At 42.3% G+C, this 22,774-nt stretch overlaps 2 protein-coding genes across 24 annotated transcripts in view; one reads left to right on the top strand and one right to left on the bottom strand.

Moving 5' to 3' along the window:
- Positions 1–22,774, top strand: part of LOC134351618 (uncharacterized) — a 113,044-nt gene that overhangs the window by 3,991 nt on the left and 86,279 nt on the right. For 2 of the 22 annotated variants that reach the window (XM_063058008.1, XM_063058009.1), the window contains exon 2: positions 3,285–3,477. The exons of the other annotated variants lie outside the window; for them this stretch is intronic. The gene's annotated coding sequence lies outside the window, so the exon portion shown is untranslated. The remainder of the gene's footprint in view (positions 1–3,284; positions 3,478–22,774) is intronic. 22 annotated transcript variants of the gene reach the window in all.
- slc23a4 (solute carrier family 23 member 4) overlaps positions 1–22,774 on the bottom strand; it is a 66,449-nt gene that overhangs the window by 21,412 nt on the left and 22,263 nt on the right. Inside the window, exons 4-8 of one of the 2 annotated variants that reach the window (XM_063058003.1) lie at positions 11,760–11,919; positions 6,005–6,186; positions 4,731–4,851; positions 2,902–3,058; positions 424–677 (exon numbers count right to left, since the gene is read on the bottom strand). In XM_063058003.1, the coding sequence (XP_062914073.1) occupies positions 424–677; positions 2,902–3,058; positions 4,731–4,851; positions 6,005–6,186; positions 11,760–11,919 (874 nt within the window). The remainder of the gene's footprint in view (positions 1–423; positions 678–2,901; positions 3,059–4,730; positions 4,852–6,004; positions 6,187–11,759; positions 11,920–22,774) is intronic. The other variant, XM_063058004.1, reaches the window with a different exon arrangement.

The following is a 22,774-nucleotide window of genomic DNA, read 5'->3' as shown; positions in this document are numbered from 1 at the left end:
GCATTTGTCGTAATTGAATGCCTAGTATTGTGTAATATACCAAATTAAAAGTTAATTGTAACTCCATGTTAAAAGTGTAGTCAACATGTTCTGTTTCAGTCTGATGGGAGACAACATGTTGGTAGGTAAGATATTTTCAAAGGCCCAAGATACTGCCTTTAAATGCTTTCTTTCCCCTGTCTGCCCATATGAGTCCTGTTTTAGTTGACAAGAAGTCGGAAGGGGACGTCAGGGTTATGTTTGTGTAATGGCAACTAATTATAGAGTAGGCATAATTAACAGAAATCTTAAAAGGATTGAAACGAGGAAACAGTGATTTCTAATAAAATTAAAGCAAATGTAAAATTGTTTCTGAAATTATTGGGAGATTCTCAGCAGGTAAATTGGAGAGGACCAATTTCCCATTCGCACTTCACTTAATACCTTCGTGATACCCAGAGCGCCAACGTTCTCACTGTAAGAGGTAGTTCCATTGCCTGTACCCCAAGCTCCAGCAAGAAGACAGCCGATCCCTTCAATGCCGATGCCTCGGTTAATAGCTTCTCTTGGAGGGAGAGGGGCGCCGCAGAGCCGGGCGCAGGCGTGGTAGTCTCCAACAGACTCAATCATTGAAGAGATCACTCCAGCAAGAATTCCAAAGGTACCAGCCAGGCTGACAGTCGGTAGTCCCCACTGGCCTGAACACAGAACGATAAAGTCATGGTATTACAGGCTGCATTATTGCATTGTGTAAGCTCATAGCCTACCCCAGGACAGAGATTTCAGCGTTAGATAGTCACTCAGCGTATCAGCAATGCACAAAGCATGTCCCCAACTTAAGGTTGGGGGGGGGGGTTTACTCCAGGATGACAAATGCATTGTTTTAGACCCTGTCCCTGGCTGTTGACAAACAACAGCTGCCTGTTAAGCGAGAGTAGAACTTCAAGAGTAGAACTTCAAGCCCAAAAGCACTGGTGCAAGTACCTAAGGAACAGGTTCTCATGTAAGTCAGATACCCCTCAGGAGTTGGGAGAACATACCTTCTGTACACCAACTGGAAAAACACTGCTGCTGATCCCCTCACACAAGGAAGACATAAAAAATAAAATTATTACCCTTATAGATCTAGTCTCCTATCTAAGTCAGCCTGGAGGGAACAGTATGCTAACTTCCCTATGCAGGATCTGGTTGGAACAGAATCGAGCCCACTAATATCACAGGGCATCGTTCCATATTGAGGAAGGACCTTGTGTGTTTACTGTAGGGTCCATATAAACAATGCAGCTAACTGAAACTGGAGCCTTTGTGGGGAGAGCCAGATCATAGTGTACCCATTTTGAACAATTTGTTTTTTTTTGCCACAAGCCAGTGGTACTGTACGCCAATGGCAGGAGCGCCTGGACTGAATTAATAAGATATTACTGAGACTGCACTAGGAGAGAACATCTAGCTGTAGAAGTTGCAGACACTGATCTGCACAATAACAAGCCCAGCTAGAGTTAAACAATCTATAGTCTTTATTCTATCATAATATAACAAGCCCTTTATAAGACATTAATTAGGTTCCTTACGATTGCTATACCTGGGGGAGGTAATGGGGTCAAGCTCCCACTACCTATTAAATGCTCTTAATAGTGTGTGTGTTTCAAATAACCTCTGACAACCAAGTCCAGCTCCTGGCCTCACACGTGGCTTAGCTACTAAGCCTGCAGAATCATCTCTACCGACAGGAAAAGGGGCAAAAACGGGTTACTGGCACCTTAAAAGCAGTCACTTCGGGCAGATGGGGCTCGTCAGCCGTGGTTGGCAGCTCATCTAGGAGAAGGAAAACTCTGATCTCAAATCTCCACTGCCTTGCTGCTGTACCCACTCATGCGGAGTCCTCAGAAGTAAACTCCGAGGGAAAAATCCGGAGCTGGAATCCCTCAGGCAGTCCTACGTTGAGTTCAACGCTGACTGACAACTCCTGCAGCTCTGCTGGCACCAAACTATATTGGTCTCTGCTGTTCTTTTGGGTTCATTATTTGCCTGGAGAGGGGGAGCTTGCTACACGGCCAACACCCATATCATACTGCCCAGGCTTGCGTATCTAGTCAGCTAGGTCGACCCTGGCCGACAAAGGCCTCACTAATTAGGTAACAGCTAGATGACTGTGTGCACTTCTGGTCACCACATTATATATGAAGAACATGATTGCCTTCGGCAGGGTGCAGGATGCCCAGTAGATTTACCAAGATTCTTCCTGGGATGGAGTATTTTATCAAAGTGGGGAGACTGCATAGGCTGAGGCTCTCTTCCTTGCTGCAGAGGAGGCTGCCACGGTGCCTGAAAGGTGTAAATAGGGTAAATCATAGGAAATGTTTCCCTATAGCAGAGGTGTCAATAATTAGGGGGCATAAGTTTAGGGTAAAGGATAAGAGACTTAGAAAGAACTGAGGAAGAACGCACTTGGCAGGAAGTTGTTTGGAATCTGGATCACACAATCATAGTAGGTGAAAATCAATCACCCTTCCTTCAACGTCACAGGCTGAACAGCCTGAAACTCCAACTCAAAGCCACTGGAGGAGTATTTTCATCATACAGATTGCATAGAGTCTGGACTTCCTTCCCTATCCTTCTCTTTAGGATGCTCCTTAGAATCACCCTTCTTGATGAAGGCTTTGGTAATCTGCTTCATAGCTATGGCTTGGGATTAAAGCCTTGTTTCTTAATGTTCCTGTTAAAAGGCTTGAGTGCCTCAGCAAATTGGAGTTGCCATATAATATAAGTTATTGGTTGACAAAGGCAAACCATTAGTTGATCCCAACACACTAAGGGATGGCCAATAGACACGTGGTTTCCAGGTAGAACTCAAGGCCAACAATTTATGATTTAAAGAAGGTGGAAACTTTGAACTTCAGTACAACATGATGTTTTGCTCACCAGGGTATGGAATGCGAAACCATTCAGCACGACTGATAACATCACTCTTTATGTCTGTTCTTGCATAATATCCGTAAGCATTAGGATCATTGGGAAAGACATTAAAATGCGTCAGCAGAAAACTAATGACCCATGAAGCTACAATTCCAAAGAGCACCTGCACATAAAATCAAATAACACATTCTTTGAAATAATCAGTTTCAGAATTGTCACAAACACACTGATCATCGAAAGTTGTAGAAGAACCATTGCTCCTCAAAGCTCTGTGGGAACACTACTTTCTCTTAATAATATGCAACGGGAACCTAAGCTTATAAAAACACAGTTTAACCCTGTCATTAGCTGGGCTTTTACCACCAGATTTTTCATACTTTGTTTAACAGAAAAGAGAACTTGGATTGTCTCTGAATTGGTCCAGGACAAAGATAAAAATGCTGCACGTCCATCTATTGGAATATTTCTCAGGAGAGTCATTGGGAGGGGAAGATGAGCAGGAGGTTGTGGATGGACAAATTCAAGGCAGCGTTTTTCTTTAGTTTCTCTTCTATTCCTCTCATATCTTTTCACATCTCGCTGGTAAGTCCTTCATTGTTATTGATAATTAGCAGTGTCAGTTATATCATAGGAATATGGATTTAGTATCAGCTCTGCTATTAACTAACATACCCCCATGGTAGCTGATATTGTTAATTATACTGTCCATTCCCCCTTCAAATCTGCCTTCATCATCTTTCTAGAAAACTGATTTGAGGTTTATGATTCTTTCAAGTTAACAAGCCACCCCTGCCATCCTCTCCAATGTCACTGAACGTGTTGCACCTCCCAAATTTGAACAAACCTTGGACTGGTAAGAGGCCAGAAGGAGAGGATGAGGTGGTTAAGAATTGCAGAAACGGAGGAGATGATGAAACACAGCAAGAGTTGGGACTTGGGGAGGGATGGGTTTTGAGGAATGTAAAGAAGAAGGTTCCATGTGAATATATTTTCAAATTCAGAAACTGTTGAACTTTGCAATCTCTGATATCAGGAAGAAAGTAAAATGGTTTTCATTGAAACACCAAATATAGTGGGGGATAAAATGGAACTGCACACCACAACACCATTGAGATAGAGAGGCTGCTGCTGTAGAAAGAGGTCAAGAGCTAAGTGCTTCCAAATTTATTTATCCACACTTCATTTAAACAAATAGTGGAGGGCGCATTTGTTTCTTTTGTTCATGTAAATCTAATTTCCTCTTATTTTCCAAAGAGTACTCTCAATTTAAAATTACTAATAATATTAGCAAGAAATAAATTTAGTTTTGAAATTCCATTATGTTGTGGGCTGGTGGACTATTGAACACTGCCAGAAACAGAGATCATCGCAATTGATTCATCTTTTAAAGGGAGAGCGAATAAAGTCAAAGCACACAGTAAGCATCCTATGAGAAAAGTGCTGAATTCATGTCAATTTAGTACTTCATGGAACTGGGCGCACTGTATTTGATTGTTGTAGTTTAATACTAAGAGATACTGAAGATCCATAGAATTCCTAGTGGGGGTGCTGGAAGTGGTCACACTTGCAAAGTTGATGGTGCTTTTCTGAGGTGGAGCTGAGTGAAATTATTGTGTGATACTAGATGATTTACTTCACACATAACTGACAATCTTATTTGCCTAAGAAAAGAAAGAATTGTATTTTGCAACAGCAAAATCCCTCAGTTATAATCACAAAAGTAAAAACTTTCAGGATGTTTATCTGTTTGAGGGAGTTCACGGTGACGTCACGCATTCCTTTATTTAAACTTTTACAAGATTGTAATTAAAATTGTAAATATTATTGATACATACCGGGAACATTTGGAAAATGTTCAGCCAATTAAAATGACATCTTTTTCTCCTACTAAAAGAAGGAATAGGTACTGACACATTCCGCAAATATTGGGAGAATATTACAATGAAGCTTGTAGTCCTGAAACACAATTTCATAACAAGCAATGTTAATCATCAGAACAATTCTTAGCATAGCTGCAATTGTGAGTGATTGTCTTAGCTGGTTTATTCTAACAGCAAGTAATCATTTTAGTCGCTTTTCTTGTGATCACAAGACCCTGTTGGACATTGCGAATGTGAAAAGCTGCAAGTCCAATTCATTGGTTTATAGCTGGCAGTGGGGGAGCTACGTTACCTCGGTCGTAGTGAGGACTGACTCCGGCGCCTCCTGCGTGGCTGCGTACAGGCGACACCAAGAGCAGCCTGTTTGCAGCCACCCAGGAGGCACCGGAGTCGGTGTGGTCTACCGGAGTGCCAGAGGCGGTGTGACGCAGCATCCAAGCTGGAGCCAGTGTTCGCTCGACAGAAGACAAGCCGTATTGCATTTGACTGCAGACCGCTGCAACATTCAACGACCTGGACAATATATCTTGTTGTGTGTGACTGTATTTTACTATCTTATATGTGCTATAGTGCCTTGTACTGCGATTTGCTCCCTGTCCCCAGAGTAACTCAGTTTTGTTTGGCTGCATTCATGGGTATTCAAGTACAACATGGTTGAATGACAATTAAACTTGAACTTGTATAATCCAATTCCAATTAACTGGGAATTAATTACCTAAATTTAGCAGTACTTTGTCCAATGCCCAATATTTAATGTAGGTTAAACATTCAAAAAAAGAGAATGTTTGTTGCTCACGGTGACTAATTTAGTTCAGTTTGATCCTAATTTAGTCAGCGTTGTGTGCCAGCTTTGCACCTTTTCCCTGTGACAGTGTGGGCCTCTCCCAGCTCTCTAGCCTCCCACAACAGGCAGACATGCTTGGTTGATGTGCTAACTGGAGTAAGTGGCCCCTTTTGGAGGAGAATCCAGTTGCATATGTGAGACAGACTATGTCACAGGGAAGTAAGTTAAGCAATAGGACCGATTCCTTTGCTCTGAGAGAACTTGATTGGTTGAATAACCTTGTTCTAGTTGTAAGACAATGAGAAACACTGTAAGAAAAATTGCATTAATTATCTTCTGTAGTTGTCATTTACAACTTAATAAGTATTAATATTTATTAGTTCTAGACATCCTAAATAGTTCTGTTGAAGTACTTGCAAGTTTTGATTTAATACTGAGTACTTACATGCCTGAAATACCCCAGTGGATGCCTGCATCATGCCCTGCTGAATTAAAAAGTGCCAGTCCAATCAGTGAGATGGTCGGAGCAATGGTTAATGGGCCAATGTACCGCATCAAAAATCCAATCAAACCAGAAAAACCCACAAATATTTGGAAGCAGGCTGCCACCATAACTGCTCCCTGAATCTGGAAACAATGAGATGATTTGGTTACCATGGTACTTGTTCTGCACCTTACAGACAAGATGGCAACTAAGCAAATAGGAAATTCCATCGTTCTGAGAATTATTCACTACTTTTCAGATGCACTAATTGCCAGTAAGAAACATATTTTCCACTCAAAATATTTAGTCTCCTGGCTCCAAGTAGAAATTTAAAAATTGCTGATGTTACCAAATTAATCAATTTATTGCAGAATATAGGGTAAATATGCCCTGCATTGACATATCTGGGCCAAAGGGACTTCTGTTCTATACTCTATGTAACCCTACAAATTCATAGCAACCAGATCCAATCATCACATTCTTCAGTCATAATACACAAAAGGTGAGCAAAATATATAGATTGGCCAAAATACAGGATGAATAAACAATTCATCTTTCCCATTGTTACAATCTCCCATAGTTCTATATCAATATCAGAGAATCTGACAGCACAAAAAGAGATTAGCTAGTCCACCTAATCCAGGTTACCACTTTGAAAATGTACCAAAGCATACTTGCTATTTTTTTTCTGAAATGACTTCTGAAGTAAGTCAGCTTTACAAACAAAACAGTTCCTTAATCAAAACCCCAAAATAAGATGAAAAGTGCTCAGATCAAGAATGGCATTGATTAGAGGCAGATGATCACTCCTTTTACACTGCCCCAAACATTTGTTTTTGCCTTAACCACATCAGAGTACAGTACACTTCTTCTGCATTATACAGTGGATTCCAGTTAATTGGGCCATTGCTTAATTGGAGCAACTGCTTATTTGGGGCAATTCTGAAAGAACAAAAACTAATCAAGAAAACAGCTGTGAGCCCCTTCATTTATTTGGGGCACTATGCTACTTAGGGACAGGAGATTGTTGCTGAACTAGCATCAGTTGTGTGCACTTGCATGGCTGTTAGACACTGCACCGTGCTGAGGGCCATCAGTTTTTAATTAGCGTTTGTTACGTGTGTTTGTTTTCAAAAAGCAATGATTCAGAATTGTTTTGCTCACGGCAGTTTCAAGCCTTCAGGCTTGGAGATGTTAGAAACGGCCAGGAGTGAAAATGAAATAATTCCACTACTTCAACAAGTCATAAGAACGACAAAGAATTTGAAGGTATCAATAATCTTGAATGTCACAATGAACATGAAGGCTTGGAGGACGCATTCATTGGAAGCACTGTATGAAGGTAGCCTATTATCTGCGGTATTCAATCAAATGAATATGGCAGCATACATTGCATGAATTTCTCTATTGCAAACAGTTAGGAATTAATATACATTTTTATAGTCCTATAGAAGTATTGATAAAATACATAATTTGTTACTGAGTTAAATGGTAGCTTGTCTTTTTTATACCTTTTTACCAGGCACTTGGGCAGAGGGGGTGTGGTGGCTCTGTCGGTACAAAATGAAATTGTGAGCGAGTGAAATCTCTGCCATTCAGGGGTGATCATGGATGTTGAATCCTAACTATCTAGACACACAAGCCTGGGCAGTACGATATGGAGAGCAAGCTGTTGCCCATGTAGCAATCTCCTCCTCTTCATGCATCTGATGAACCCAAAGGAATGGCAGAGACCGTTACAGTTTGGTGCCAGCTGCATCACAGGAGATGCCAGTCACTGTGGAACTCAACGTGGGACTGCCTTTTGGACTCTGGATTTTTCCCTCAGGTTTTACTCCTGAAGCCTTCCTCGTGAGCAGGAATGGCCACAAGGCTGTGGATGTTTGAGATCAGACTTTTCCTTCTCCAAAAAAAAAGGAAATCAAATCATTAGGAAGAGGTGACATAGGATTGGAAGGTGTTGAATCATTGTGGGCAGAGCTAATAAACTGCAAGGGTCAAAAGACCCTGATGGGAGTTATTACAGACCTCCAAACAGTAGCAAAGACATGATCTACAAATTACAACAGGAGATAGAAAATGCACATCAAAAAGGCAATATTACTGTAGTCATGGGGGATTTCAATATGCTGGTAGATTTGAAAAATCAGGTTGGTGCTGGATCCTAGAGAGAGAGTTTGTAGAAAGCCTACAAGATGGTTTTTTAGAGCAGCTTGTGGTTGAGCCCACAAGGGGGTTAGCTACTCTGGACTGGGTGTTGTGCAATGAATCAGAATTGATTAGAGAACTTAAAGTAAAGGAACCCTTCGGAGAGAGTGATCATAATATGATAGCATTCACCACGCAATTTGAGGAGAAACTAAAGTCAGATATATCAATATTACAGTGGAATAAAGGGAATTAAAGAGACACGAGAGCGGAATGGCCAAGATTGATTAGAGGGGAACAGGGATGACAGCAGAGCAGCAATGGCTAGAGTTTCTGGAAGCAATTCGGAAGGCACAGGATAGATACATCCCAATGAAGAAGAGGTATTCTAAAGGCAGACTGACGAAATCATGGCTGACAAGACAAGTCAAAGTCAATATAAAAGCCAAAGAGACAGCATATAAGAGATCAAAAATTATTGGTAAGTTAGAAGATTGGGAAGCTTTTAAAAACTAACAGAAGACAAATAAAAACAGTCATAAAGAAGGAAAAGATGGAATATGAAGGTAAGCTAACCAATAATATGAAAGAGGATACTTAAATTATTTCAGATATAGGAAGTGTAAGAGAGAGACGAGAGTAGTAATTGTGCAGCTGGAAAATGATGCAGGAGAGGTACTAGGGAATAGGAAATGGCAGACAAACAGAATGAGTATTTTGCATCAGTCTTCACTGTGGAAGACACTAGAGGTATGCCAGCAGTTCGAGAGTGTCAGGGATTAGGGAGAAGGTGCTTGGAAGACTGAAAGTTCTGAAGGTATAAGCCACCTAGAACAGAGGGTCTACACCCCAGGGTTCTGAAAAGGTGGCTGAAGAGATTGTGAAGCCAATAGTAATGAATTTTCAAGAATCAGTAGTGTTACGTACCCCGTAACTGGGTTGCCAAACCAGCAGAAATGGATCACTCAGTTGGAGTCTGGAGTACTAGGACTAAGAAAGTTTTATTAAAGAAACAAGCAACACATTAATCGAAAGGATAATAAATGCAACAGTTCAGCGATGATAAACGCACATGTGCACAGAATTAAGATAACCGCATCAATCAAGCTCTATCGTTGTCTAGGGGTAAATGACCAATTTCAAAATGACTCAGAGTTCAGTCCAGTTTGTAGTTCAGTTCGCAGTAATCGTTGTCATGGCGATGGACAAGGTGGGGAAGAGAGACATAGAATAGGAACAACTCATCATTCAGCACAGCTTCACTCACAGACCAGCGAGATGGCTCACAAACAGCATTTGGGCGGGTCCTTGGTGATGTCACCTGAGGTCACCGACTGTGACCCCTCCTCCAGATGCGGTCGATCCTCTGCAGTGAACCCGGCACCCAGGCAAGGGCGGACACACACCGGGTTCCCGCTGATCGTACCTTTCCACCCTGGTCGTTGTCTGGCACTTCTCACCCACTCGTGAGAAGCGTACCGCTTCCAGGGTCTCGTTACCTCGGGTGGCGTGTGTCTGTGTCTTAGCGAACCTGTCCCCTTTTTATCCCCCTGCTGGGGTATCGCCTGTCCATCACTTCAAACAGTTCAGGGTTCAAAGGGGGGAGCCGCTCCAGACAGCTCTTCCTCCCACATCCCTTCATTACACATCTCCAGACGCTGCTCCATTGTTCCTTATCTCTCCTTCCCCTGAGGGCAGGTGGCAGACCAACTGCTGATGCCACTGATGCTAGCCCAGGCCAGCAAACATCTTAATTTTATGTGTATTCTCGTAACAGTAGATACTGGCATGGTTCTGGAATACTGGAAAATTGCAAATGTCATTCCACTCTTCAAGAAGGGAGAGAGGCAGAAGAAAGGAAATTATAGGCCAGTTAGTCTGACCTCAGTGGTTGGGAAGATGTTGGAGTTGATTGTTCAAGATATAGCTTCAGGGGTACTTGGAGGCACATGATAAAGCAGGCCGAAGTCAGCATGGTTTCCTTAAGTGAAAACTTTGTCTGACAAATCTGTTGGAATTCTTTGAAGAAGTAACAAACAGGATAGACAAACAGAATTGTTGTATGTTGGTACTTGGATTTTAAGAAGAGCTTTGACAAGGTGCCATACTTGAGGCTGTTTAACAAACTACGAAACAGAGGTATTACAGGAAAGTGTCTAACATGGATAAAGCAGTGGCTGACTGGCAGGAGCCAAAGAATGGGAATAAAGGGAGCTTTTTCTGGTTGGCTGCCGATGTCTAGTGGTGTTCCATAGGGGGGCTGTTGGGAGCACTTCTTTTTATGTTATATGCCAGTGATTTGGATGACAGAATTGATAGATTTGTGACAAGTCTGAGGATGATATGAAGATTGATGGAGTGGCCGGTAGTGTTGAGGAAGCAGAAAGGCTACATAAGAACTTGGATAGATTAGGAGAACGAGCAAAGAAGTGGCAGATAGAATACAGTGTTGGGAAGCGTATGGTCATGCACTTTGTAAGAAGAAGTATAAGTGCAAACTATTTTCTAAATGGAGAGAAAATTCAAAAATCTGAGGGGGAAAGGGATTTGCAGTTTGAGTGGGTGGTGAAGAAGACAAATGCGATGTCAGCATTCATTTCAAGGGGAATAGAATGTAAAAACAAGGATGTAATATTGAGGCTTTATAAGGTACTGGAGAGGCCTCACTTGGAGTATTATGAGCAGTTTTGGGCCCTTTATGTTATAAAGAATGTACTGACATTGGAGAGGGTTCAAATATTCACAAAATGATTCTGCAATTGAAAGGCTTATCATCTGAGAAGCAGTTGACGGCTCTGGGCCTGTACTCATTGGAATTCAGAAGAATTGGGGGTGGGGCGGAAATCTGATTGAAGCCTAACAAATGTCAAAAGGCCTCGACAGAGTGGATGTGGCGAGGATGTGTCCTCTGATGGAGGAGTCGAACACCACAGCCTCAGAATAGCGGGACGTCCATCTAGAATGGAGCTGAGGACAAATTTCTTTAGCCAGAGAATGGTGAATCTGTGGAATTTGTTGCTACAGGTGGCAGTGAAGGCCAAGTTATTGGGTATATTTAAGGCAGAGGTTGATAGATTCTCAATTAGTCAGGGCATGAAGGGATATGGGCAGAAAGCAGGTGACTGGCACTGAGAGGGAAATGGACCAGTTATGATGAAATGGCGGAACAGACTCGGTGGGTCAAATGGCCTAATTCTGCTCCTATATCTTGTGGTCTTATGGTGCTATTTCCATGAAACTTTGGCTAATTGGGGAAGCTGTTTAATTAGACCAAAATGTACTAGTCCTGATATATCCCAATTAACCAGATTCCACTGTATACCATCCTGATTTTCACGTGAGCCGCTCAATCAAATTATTGTTTTAAATTTCACACTTGAAATGAAGGTCCATTAGAAACAGGGTTAAATCTGGTTAAATCCAAGTTCTTGGAATATAGAGCCCTTGCATTAATGGAATTTATCTTATAGTTTACCACTCTGGCCTAGGTTCATGCCCAGGTACTGGGTCACTAACTCATTGTATCAAGCACTCCCCTTAGAATTAAGTTTCTGTTGTTTAGAGGTACCTCTCGTAAGCGTGTTTGCCAGATTTCAATGAAGATAGGGTCACTGCTATTGACCAACGTCTTGTTGAAGGTCCATTCTGGGCATTTAAATTTGGGCAAGGACAGCATGGCCAAAGTAGGAGTTAGGAAAGCAAAAGTCCCTCCTTGAATAATGGGCAACCTGAAATAAACAGAGCATTTTGGTCCACTTTCTTCACTGCACAATTACTACAATTTAATGCATTTTGGACAGTTTCATTCTTGCATGTGCACATAATATTTGCGTTAGCCCTCACACAGTCTCTCCTTCTGATCTTGTTAGACTTTGAGAAATAGGGAGTTTCTTTCATTTATTAAAGCTAGCTGATGCATGCAATACTATTGGATCATGTCCTATGCTCAAGTGAAATGCAGAGGTCGTGCCTTGATTGTAATACTTGGTCTGGGCTGATAATGGGGGCCACTTACCTTTGGGTCAACATGGGAATGGAGAGGACAAACTCTATATCTGCGCTCTATGGTGGGTCTCTTTTCATCAATATGCTTTAAATACTTGCTGGTGGAATATGGAGAACAAATCCTACCCTTACACAGCAGACACTCACTCTAACTGAATATAGGCAGTGGTTCTCAATTTCCTGTTCTATCTTTCTAGAGCTGCGAAGGAATTTGAAAACCATACCCTTATGTACACTTTATATTATCAACATCAATGTTGAATGTTCAAGGTGAGATTTCATTTGATAACATCCTGAACCTTTCAAAAGCAGTCTATTTGAATTAAACAATTATAGTTTAGTTTAAGCATACTGTCTTAGCAATTGTTTGGTGCTTGGAATTTCTTTTTTAGTAGGCAGTCTGTAGTGGCCTAATGCATGTTTTCTTTACCAAGGAAGTTAGACAAGTTGACAGCAAAGATAAGGGGCACCTGAGGGAAGGGCGGGGTGACAAGCAGAAGGTAGAGAGGAGAGTCTGAGAGTTTGAAGATTAGATATTCAAAAGTCGGGTAATCCTCAAGAGCAGAGTGACTGGCAGAGATCTGAAGCTAAGGTTGTCTGTTGGGAGGGTAATGTGTTTCAGATTGGAGGTCAATAGAAATATCCAGATTGAAGATGTGTGTTTGTGGGCCATGTGGAAGTCGTGGTGAGGTGTTGCTGGAGGTCAGTTGAGCTGGGGATTGGCCTGAAATCACAGACAATCAGCACAGGAGTTGGGCTGCAGGTTGGAGCAGTAGTAGGTGTTTTGATAGAGGAGGGAGAGGATTTGTGACACTGGGTGAGCCACTATCATAGCAAACTACTTTATCTAAGAAGACTTACTCAAAGTTGTGTCTCAGGCCACTACAGCACAAGCAGCTTGGTCAGGGCTCTTCGACAAATGAAAAGCCAAGCCTGACATGCATTTTGAAAGCATTTTACTGCAATATGAAGGCTATTCCGTTTTCAAGTTCCATAAGTATCAACCAAAATTATAATTTGCCTGTTCTTGTGAACACGTGGGCTATGCCCACAGGCTGGAAAGCAGATGGATGTCTTACTCTATATCCTGAAATATGCAAAGGAAACTCCCTCCTGGACTGCATGGAAGCACCATGTAAGAAACGCACCCCTTCCAGAAAATGATATAGCCCCATTGCCACTGTAATCTGAGCAGGGAAAAATCCTACTTCATAGCCTAATCACCATCTCTCCATTTCCAGCACTGGACCTCAAGAGAGAGAATTTGTAGAATGTCTAAGAGAGGGCTTTTTAGAACAGCTTGTTGTTGAGCCCACTAGGGGATCGGCTGTGCTGGATTGGGTGTTGTGCAATGAACCATAGGTGATAAGAGAGCTTTAAGGTTACGGAACCCTTAGGGAACAGAGTTCACTTTGAAATTTGAGGAGAAACTAAATTCCAATGTGTCAGTACTTCAGTGGAAGAAAAGAAATTACAAAGGCGTGAGAGGGACACTAGCAGGAAGGACAATAGAGCAGCAATGGCTGGAGTTCCTGCGAAAAATGAGGGAAGTGCAAGACAGATATATTCCAAATAAGAAGAAATTTTCGAATGAAAGAAGGACACTACCATGGCTGACAAAAGAAGTCAGAGCCAAAGTAAAAGCAAAAGAGAGGGCATACAAGGAAGCCAAAGCTATTGGGAAGATAGAGGATTGGGAAGCTTTTAAAAACTTGCAGAAGGAAACTAAGAAGGTCATTAGGAAGGAAAAGATGAATTATGAAAGGAAGCTGGCAACTAATATCAAAGAAGATAATATAAGATTTTTTTAAGTATATAAAGGTTAAAAGAGAGTTGAGGGTAGATATAGGACCAATAGAAAATGATGCTGGAGATATTGTAATGAGAGACACAGAGAAGGCAGAAGAACTGAATGTGTATTTTGCATCAGTCTTCACAGCGGAAGGCATCTGCAGTATACCGGACATTCAAGAGTGTCAGGGAAGTGAAGTACGTGCAGTGAAAATTACGACTGAGAAGGTGCTCAGGAAGCTTAATGGTCTGAGGCTGGATAAATCTCCTGGACCTGATGGACTGCACGCTCAGGTTCTGAAGGAAGTAGCTGGAGAGATTGCGGAGGCATTAACAATGATTTTCCAGGAATCGATAGATTCTGGCATTGTACTAGATGACTGGAAAATTGCAAATGTTACTCCGCTATTTAAGAAGGGTGGAAGGCAGCAGAAAGGAAACTATAGACCTGTTAGCCTGACATCAGTGGTTGGGAAGTTGTTGGAATCGATTATTAAGGATGAGATTATGGATTGCCTGGAGGCACATGACAAGATAGGCCAAAAACAGCATGGTTTCCTGAAAGGAAAATCCTTCCTGACTAACCTACTGCAATTTTTTGAGGAAATTACAGGCAGAGTAGACAAAGGAGATGTAGTGGATGTGGTGTACTTGGATTTTCAGAAGGCCTTTGACAAGGGGCCGCACATGAGGCTGCTTAGCTAGATAAGAGCCCATGGAATTAGAGGGAAGCTACTAACATGGGAGGAGCATTGGCTGATCGGCAGAAAACAGACAGTGGGAATAAAGGGATCCTATTCTGGCTGGCTGCCGGTTACCAGTGGAGTTCCACAGGGGTCGATGTTGGGACTGCTGCTTTTTACAATGTATGTCAATGATTTGGACTATGGGATTAATGGATTTGTGGCTAAATTTACTGATGATACAAAGATAGGTGGAGGAGCAGGTAGTGTTGAGGAAACAGAGAGCCTACAGAGAGACTTAGATAGTTTAGGGGAAAGGGCAAAGAAGTGGCAAATGAAATACAATATTGGAAAGTGTATGGTCATGCACTTTGGTGGAAGAAATAAACAGGCGGACTATTACTTAGATGGGGAGAGAATTCAAAATGCAGAGATGCAAAGGGACTTGGGAGTCCTTGTGCAGGATACCCTAAAGGTTAACCTCCAGGTTGAGTCAGTGGTGAAGAAGGCGAATGCAATGTTGGCATTCATTTCTAGTGGTATAGAATATAAGAGCAGGGTTGTGATGCTGAGGCTCTACAAGGCACTTGTGAGACCATACTTGGAGTATTGTGTGCAGTTTTGGGCTCCTTATTTTAGAAAGGATAAACTGACATTGGAGAGGGTTCAGAGAAAATTCATGAGAATGATTCCAGGAATGAAAGGGTTACTGTATGAGAAAGATCGGGAAGCTCTTGGGCTGTATTCCCTGGAGTTCAGGAGAATGAGGGGAGATCTCATAGAAACATTCCGAACGTTAGAGGCCTGAACAGATTAGATATGACAAAGTTATTTCCCATGGTAGGGGATTCTAGGACAAGAGGGCATGACTTCAGGATTGAAGGACGTTCATTTAAAACAGAGATGCGCAGAGTTTACTTTAGTCAAAGGGCGGTAAATCTGTGGAATTTGCTGCCACGAGTGGCTGTGGAGGCCAACTCACTGGGTGCATTTAACGCAGAGATAGATAGGATCTTGATTAACCAGGGCATCAAAGGATATGGGGAGAAGGCAGGAGAGTGGGGATGACTGGAAGAATTGGAGCAGTCCATGATTGAATGGTAGAGCAGACTCAATGGGCTGAATGGCCTACTTTGGCTCATGCATCTTATGGCCTTATGGTTTTATTGCACAGGATGTCCACGATAGCAGGGTGTGGTAAACGAAGCCAAACAGAGGTTAATAACAGCCTAACAGGAGAGGGTCATCACTTCCCTGGCTATAGGCTGACTTACTATAGAGTCTTAAGGCCTAGGGTAAGGATGACCTCATATAGCACTCTTCGGAGTAGCGCAGTTGTCTTAGTATATTGCTGAAAGTGCTCCTCTGTTCAGCTAAGGTGGCATGCAGAGGATGAGAAACATTGTCCAGATTTGCCAGGATTTTCCGTAGGGTCCTTTGTTCTACCACAGCCTCCATTGTGTCCAGTTTGACACCTATAATAGAGCCAGCCTTCCTAATCAGTTTATTGAGCCTGATGGCATTACCTGTGTTGATACCTTTGCCCCAGCACACTCCACATAAAAGATTGTACTGGCAACAACAGACTGGTAGAACATGTGAAGGAGAGGCCTGCCTATTCCAAAGGACCTCGGTTTCCTCAGAAAGTAGAGGTGACTCTGGCCTTTCTTGTACACAGCTTCTGTGTTGGTGCTCCACTCAAGTCTGCACCCAGGCGCACCCCTAGGTACTTGTAGGTCTTCACCACATCCATATCCTCACCACCAATAGTACCAGGAAGCAGTGCAGGCTTGGTCTTCCTGAAATCCATCACCATCTCTTTTGTCTTACTGATGTTGAGCTGCAGATGATTCAGCTTGCACCCTAGACAATAGACAATAGGTGCAGGAGTAGGCCATTCAGCCCTTCGAGCCACCACCACCATTTGACAAAGTCCTCCAACGAGACCCTGTATTCGTCCTCCCACGCTCCCTTTACACACCCAACTACTGCCGAGTCATCAGAGAATTTCTGCAGATGACATGATTCAATGTTGTAGCTGAAGTTCGAGGTACACAGGGTAAACAGGAAGATGATCCAGTACAAGAAGGGGCCCCCGTGCTGCAGCTCTGAAGTCGCACAAAGTGTGTCAGATAGTCCATTATCCAGATACAATAGAAGTGCCAATCTGCATTGAACGGAGCCTCTCCCCCAGCAATGAGGGTTGTATGGTATTGAAGGCAGTAGATAAATCAAAAACCATGATCCTGCTTATCCAAATGGCAGCCGGCTCTGTTCAGTAGGTAGATGGCAGCATTGTCGACTCCAGCGTACTCCTGGTAGGTAAACTGCAGAGGATCAAGGATCAAGGGCTGCTCTGGCCAGGGGTTGGAGATGAGCCAAGACCAGTCTTCATGATGTGTGAGGTCAGGGCCATTGGAGGGAGTCATTCAAGACTTTTGTTCGGCCCTTCTAGAGTAGCAGGACCACACGTGATGTTTTCCATACATTCGGGACCCCTTCCAGGCTGAGGCTCAGATTGGAAATGCGCTGGAGAACTCCACACAGTTGCTCAGCACACTCCTTCAGGTCCCAACGCTTTGCTGTGTCTGAGTTTCCCCAGGGCCCTTCTCGCCTGGTCAGTAGTGAAGGTGAGTTCATGATGACTGGAGAGTTGGTGGAAGGAGGGGACTGGGGGAGGTGAAGATTGGGACAATAGCATTGGTATGTGGAGGTGTGGATGGTAGGTGCAGGGCAAGGAGGGGAGGTAGACAATGGTGGCCTGTGCTGTCATTCTATGTGTTGAACTGGAGGGGAAAGGAGGGAGTAGGGGAGGTGTTGGTCCTGAGAAAGCATTGGATACCTTGGCACCTGGACTGGTGTGCTGAGGGTGGTGTGAACAGGAGATTAAGGAATTGACTTAGCTCATTAGCACATTGACGGCTGCATTCCAAGGCTCTACATCTAGGCTGATTGAAGCCAGTGATGTTCTTCATTCCTCTCCACACCCCCCCACCCCATGCTACTCTGCCCAAGCTTGTTCTCCAGCTCTCTCCTGTATTCCTCTTTAGCCACCTTGATCTTCTCCTTTAGCTCCCTCTGCACATGTTTCGATTCTTCCCAGTCTCCTGATCTAAAGGCTCCCTTTTTATGGTTGAGAAGAGCTTGTAGGTCACTAGTAACCCATGGTCTGTTGTTAGGGAAGCAGTGAACAATCCTTGATGGTATTACAATGTCCACACAGAAATTGATATAGCCAGTGATGCAATCATTAAATCCATTAATGTCCTCCCCTATGGTTCACAAAGCACATTCCAGTCAGTAACCTCAAATCAGCCCTTCAAGGCCACAATGGCCACTGGAGACCATTTCTTTACTCTTGGTGGTAGCTAGCTGTTGCTGTACTTTGGGCTTATACAAGGGCATGAGGTGAACTAGTTTGTGATCTAATCTTCCAAGTGGGGGCAGAACTGTGGAGCTGTATGCATCTTTAACATTTGCATACAAGAGATCCAGTATTTATTTTCTCTTGTGTGACTCTTGACAAACTGACCGAAGGTGGGTAGGGTTGTTGAAAGGGAAATGTGGCTGAGGTCTCCTGATACTGCGATGAGCACATTGGGGTGCTGAGTCTGGAGGCTCGCGATGGTAATGTGTCTGACGTCACACACAGTATCAGGACTGTGTCGGGAAGGCGGAACGTAAAAATAAAGTGAGGCAAAGCCCAAAACCACCTTTTGACTTTTTGCATGGCATAGCACTGTTTCCATAATTTAACACTGTATTCTTTCATTTCCAGAGAAGAATTTCATATATTTCAAAACCAATGCCAAGCTGTAATAAATTCCCAACATCACCTCCACTGTAATTTCAGCAGAGATTAGACATTCCTATATTAATCAGAATTTGAATTTGATTTAAAATAAACCTCCTTCTGTGTCTTGTTGATATTTGATATCTGAAAGGAAATGGCTGGAACTGATGTTAACAGAAAAGAATTATTGAACACCTCACTACTGACAACAAGAGATATATTGTTTCTCACTAGGTACCTTAAATAATTGTCGACCTGTCTCAGTTTAAAAGTGGGAATTTACGAACAGACGTGAACATTCAGTTTACTTAGTCTGACCTACAGTTCACAACTGAACTTTACTCTATCCAGCTCCCCGAGATCCATATCCTTTTAACACAGATCTTCCCAGGATTAACCCTTTAACTCTATAATAAAATACATTGCTGTTTATGTTGAGTTTTGCACAGTTCTGTCACAATCTGCATTAAACAGTTTTCCTAGTCTCTTTGCAGCATGGCCTGGCTATAATTTTAATAGTTCGTAACCTTTTCTGGACTGGAAGAAGCTATCTACCCTATTAATTCAAAATCTTAATACCTTTAATCATCTAACCTTTTTACAATCTATATTCCAGTGGATACACCACCTAATATTTAATCTCCTTTGTTTATGTTCTCTCTTTAACTCACCTGGTTGTTTGATTTTTATGAAGCTTTGTTCATGTTCTTTTTCTCTATCTGTTCTCATTAACCTATCAATTTGATAACATCACCAACAGCTTATTACCATGCATGCTGGGCCACTCGCTCTCTCCAAGTCCAACTAATTAGCTTGTTTCCTTCTCTTTCCCTGTTCCGTTAAAGGGTCTTTGACCTGAAACATTTGCCGTTTCTCTTTCTACAGACACCACCTGATCTGCTGAGTGTTTTTAGCATTACTTTCTGTTTTCATTATAGATCTCCAAAATCTGTAGGGGTTTTTATGATTTTCAAATGAAATCTGGAAGACGGACTCAGAGTCTGTAGAAATGAGGCAGAACAATAGTGAGGTGATGGACTGTAAATGGATTACGAAGAGGATAGTTGCAATAAAAAGTTTGTGAACTTTTGCAGTTACCTGGTTTTCTGCATTAAGTACTCATAAGATGTGGTCTGATCTTCATCGAAGTCACAATAATAGACAAACATAATCTGTATCAACTAATAACACACAAACAATTGTACTTCTTGTCAATACTGAATGCACCATTTAAACAATCACAGTCTGAGTACAAAAAAGTATGTGAAACTTTTACCAAAGCTATTTGGAGTCAGGTGTTCCAATCAGTGAGATGAGATTGGAGGTGTGGGTTGTAGAGCTGCCTTACCCTACAAAAAAGACACACCCCGTCAAGTTACTGACAGATCCTGCTCTTCTCAAGAAAGATCTGTTTACGTGCACCATGTCTCAATCAAAACGACTTTCGGAGGACCTTTGAAGGAGAATTGTAGAGATGCATGAAGCTGGAAAAGGCTACAAAAGCATTTCTAAAGACCTGAGTGTTCATCAGTCCACAGTGAGAGAAATTGTCTGCAAATGGATGAAATCCAGTACTGTTGCTATTCTCCCTCGTAGATGCCCTGAAAAGATCACACCAAGAGCACAACATGCTATGCTGAAGGAGGTGAAAAAGAACCCAAGGGTAGCAGCAAAAGACCTGCAGAAATCTCTAGAACTTGCTAAAGTCTCTGTTTATGTATCTACTATAAGAAAAACACCAAACAAAAATGGTGTTCATGGAAGGACACCACAGGGGAAACCACTTCCCTCCAAGAAAAACATTGCTGCAAGTCTCAAGTTTGCAAAAGACCACCTGGATGTTCCACAACGCTTCTGGGACAACGTTCTGTGGACAGATGAGACTAAAGTTGAACTTTTTGGCAGAAAAGGGCATTGCACACCAACACCAAAACCTCAGTCTAACTAGGAAGTACGGTGGAAGGAGCATCATGGTTTGGGGCTGATCTGCTGCTTCAGGCCCTGGACAGCTTGCCATCATTGAGGGAACAAGTAATTCAAAATTGTGTCAAGACATTTTACAGGAGATTGTCAGGGTAGCAGTCCGTCACCTGAAGCTTAGTAAAATTTAGATGATGCAACAAGACAATAACCCAAAATACAAGAGTAAATCAACAACAGAATGGTTTAAAAAGAAGAAGACCATAAGATATAGGAGCAAAATTACGCCATTTTATCTAGGCTGATTCAATTTTCTTCTCAGTCCCAGTCTCCTGCCTTCTGCCCATATCCCTTCATGCCTTGACCAATCAAGAATCTATCAACCTCTGCCTTAAATATGCATCAAGGATTGGCCTTCACAGCTGCCTGTGGCAAAGATTTCCACAGATTCGCTGTTCTTTGGCTAAATAAATTCCTCCACATCTCCATTCTAAAATGACACTCCTCTATTCAGAGGCTGTGACCTCTGGTCTTAGACTTCCCCACCATAGGAAACATCCTCTCCACATCCACTCTATCACAACCATTCGCCATTCAATAAATTTCAATGAGGGCACCCCTCATTCTTCTGAATTTCAGCGAATACAGGCCTTGAGCCATCAACACTCTTCATATGTCAAGCCATTCAATCCAGGAGTCATTCTTTGAAACCACTCCAGTTTCAGCACATCCTTTCTAAGATAAGGGCCCAAAGCTGCTCACAATACTCTCAGTGAGACCTCACCAGTGCTTTATAAAGTCTCAACATTACATCCTTGCTTTTATATTCTATTCCTCTTGAAATGACTTCTAATATTGCATTTGCCTTCCTCACCAAAGGACTCAACTTGCAAATTAACCTTTAGGGAATCATGCACAAGGACTCCCAAGTCCCTTTGTACCACAGTGTTTTCCCTCCATTTAGAAAATAGTGAACCCTTTCATTTCTTCTACCAAAGTGCATGACCATACACTTCCTGACACTGTATTCCATCTGCTATTTCTTTGCCCATTCTCCTAATCTAAGTCCTTCTGTATCCTCTCTACTTCCACAAAACTATCTGTCCCTCCACTTATCTTCATATCATCTGCAAACTTTGCAAAAAAGCCATCAATTCCATCATCCAAATCATTGACAAAATGTATAACGTGAAAAGAATCGGTCCCTACACAAACCCTTGTGGAACACCACTAGTCACTGGCAACCAATCAGAAAAGGTTCCCTTTATTCCCACTCTTTGCCTCCTGCCAATCAGCCACTGCTTTATTCATGCTAGAATATTCCCTGTAATACTATGGGCTCATAGCTTGTTAAGCAGCTTCATGTGTGACACCTTGTCAAAGGCCTTCTGAAAATCCAAATGCACAACATCAACTGATTCTCCTTTGTCTATCCTGATTGTTATTTCTTCAAAGAATTCCAACAGATTTGTCAGGCAAGATTTTCCCTTGAGGAGACCATGCTGACTATGGCCTATTTTATCATGTGCCTCCAAGTACCCTGAGACTTCATCTTTAATAATCAACTCCAACATCTTCCCAACTACTGAGGTCAAACTAACTGGCCTATAGTTTCCTTTCTTCTGCCTCTCTCCCTTCTTGAAGAGTGGAGTGACATTTGCAAGTTTTCAGTCTTCCAGAACCATTCCAGAATCTAGTGATTCTTGAAAGATTATTACTAATGCCTCCACAATCTCTTCAGCCACATCTTCTTGAACTCTGGGGTGTACACCATCTGGTCCAGGTGACTTATCTACCTTCAGACCTTTCAGTTTCCCTAGAACCTTCTCTCTAGTTACGATAAATTCACATACTTCATGATCCTGACACCTAGAACTTCCGGCATACCTCTAGTGTCTTCCACAGTGAAGACTGATGCAAAATACTTATTCAGTTCATCAACCATTTCTTTGTCTTCCATTTCTACCTCTCCATCATTGTTTTCCAGTGGTCCAATATCCACTCTTGCCTCTATTTACACTTTATGTACCTGAAGAAACTTTTGGTATCCTCTTTAATATTATTGGCTAGCTTAATTTCATATTCCATCTTTACCTTCTTAATAACTTTTTTAGTTGGCTTCTGTTACTTTTTAAAAGCTTCCCAATTCTCTAACTTCCCACTAATTTTTGCTCAATTATATGCCCTGTCTTTGGCTTTTATGTTGGCTTTGACTCCTCTTGTTAGCTATGGTTGTGTCATCTTTCCTTTAGAATACCTCTTCCTCTTTGGGATGTATATACCCTGTGCCTTCCAAATTGCTTCCAGAAATTCCAGCCATTGTTGCTCTGCTGTCATCCCTGCCAGTGTTATTTTCCAATCAATACTGGCCAACTCCTCTCTTGTGCCTCT

This window comes from Mobula hypostoma, chromosome 9, assembly GCF_963921235.1.
Source record: "Mobula hypostoma chromosome 9, sMobHyp1.1, whole genome shotgun sequence".
In the NCBI taxonomy this organism is placed as follows: domain Eukaryota; kingdom Metazoa; phylum Chordata; class Chondrichthyes; order Myliobatiformes; family Myliobatidae; genus Mobula; species Mobula hypostoma.
The sequence above is the reverse complement of the archived record's forward strand: the minus strand, read 5'-3'. Positions and strand labels throughout refer to the sequence as shown.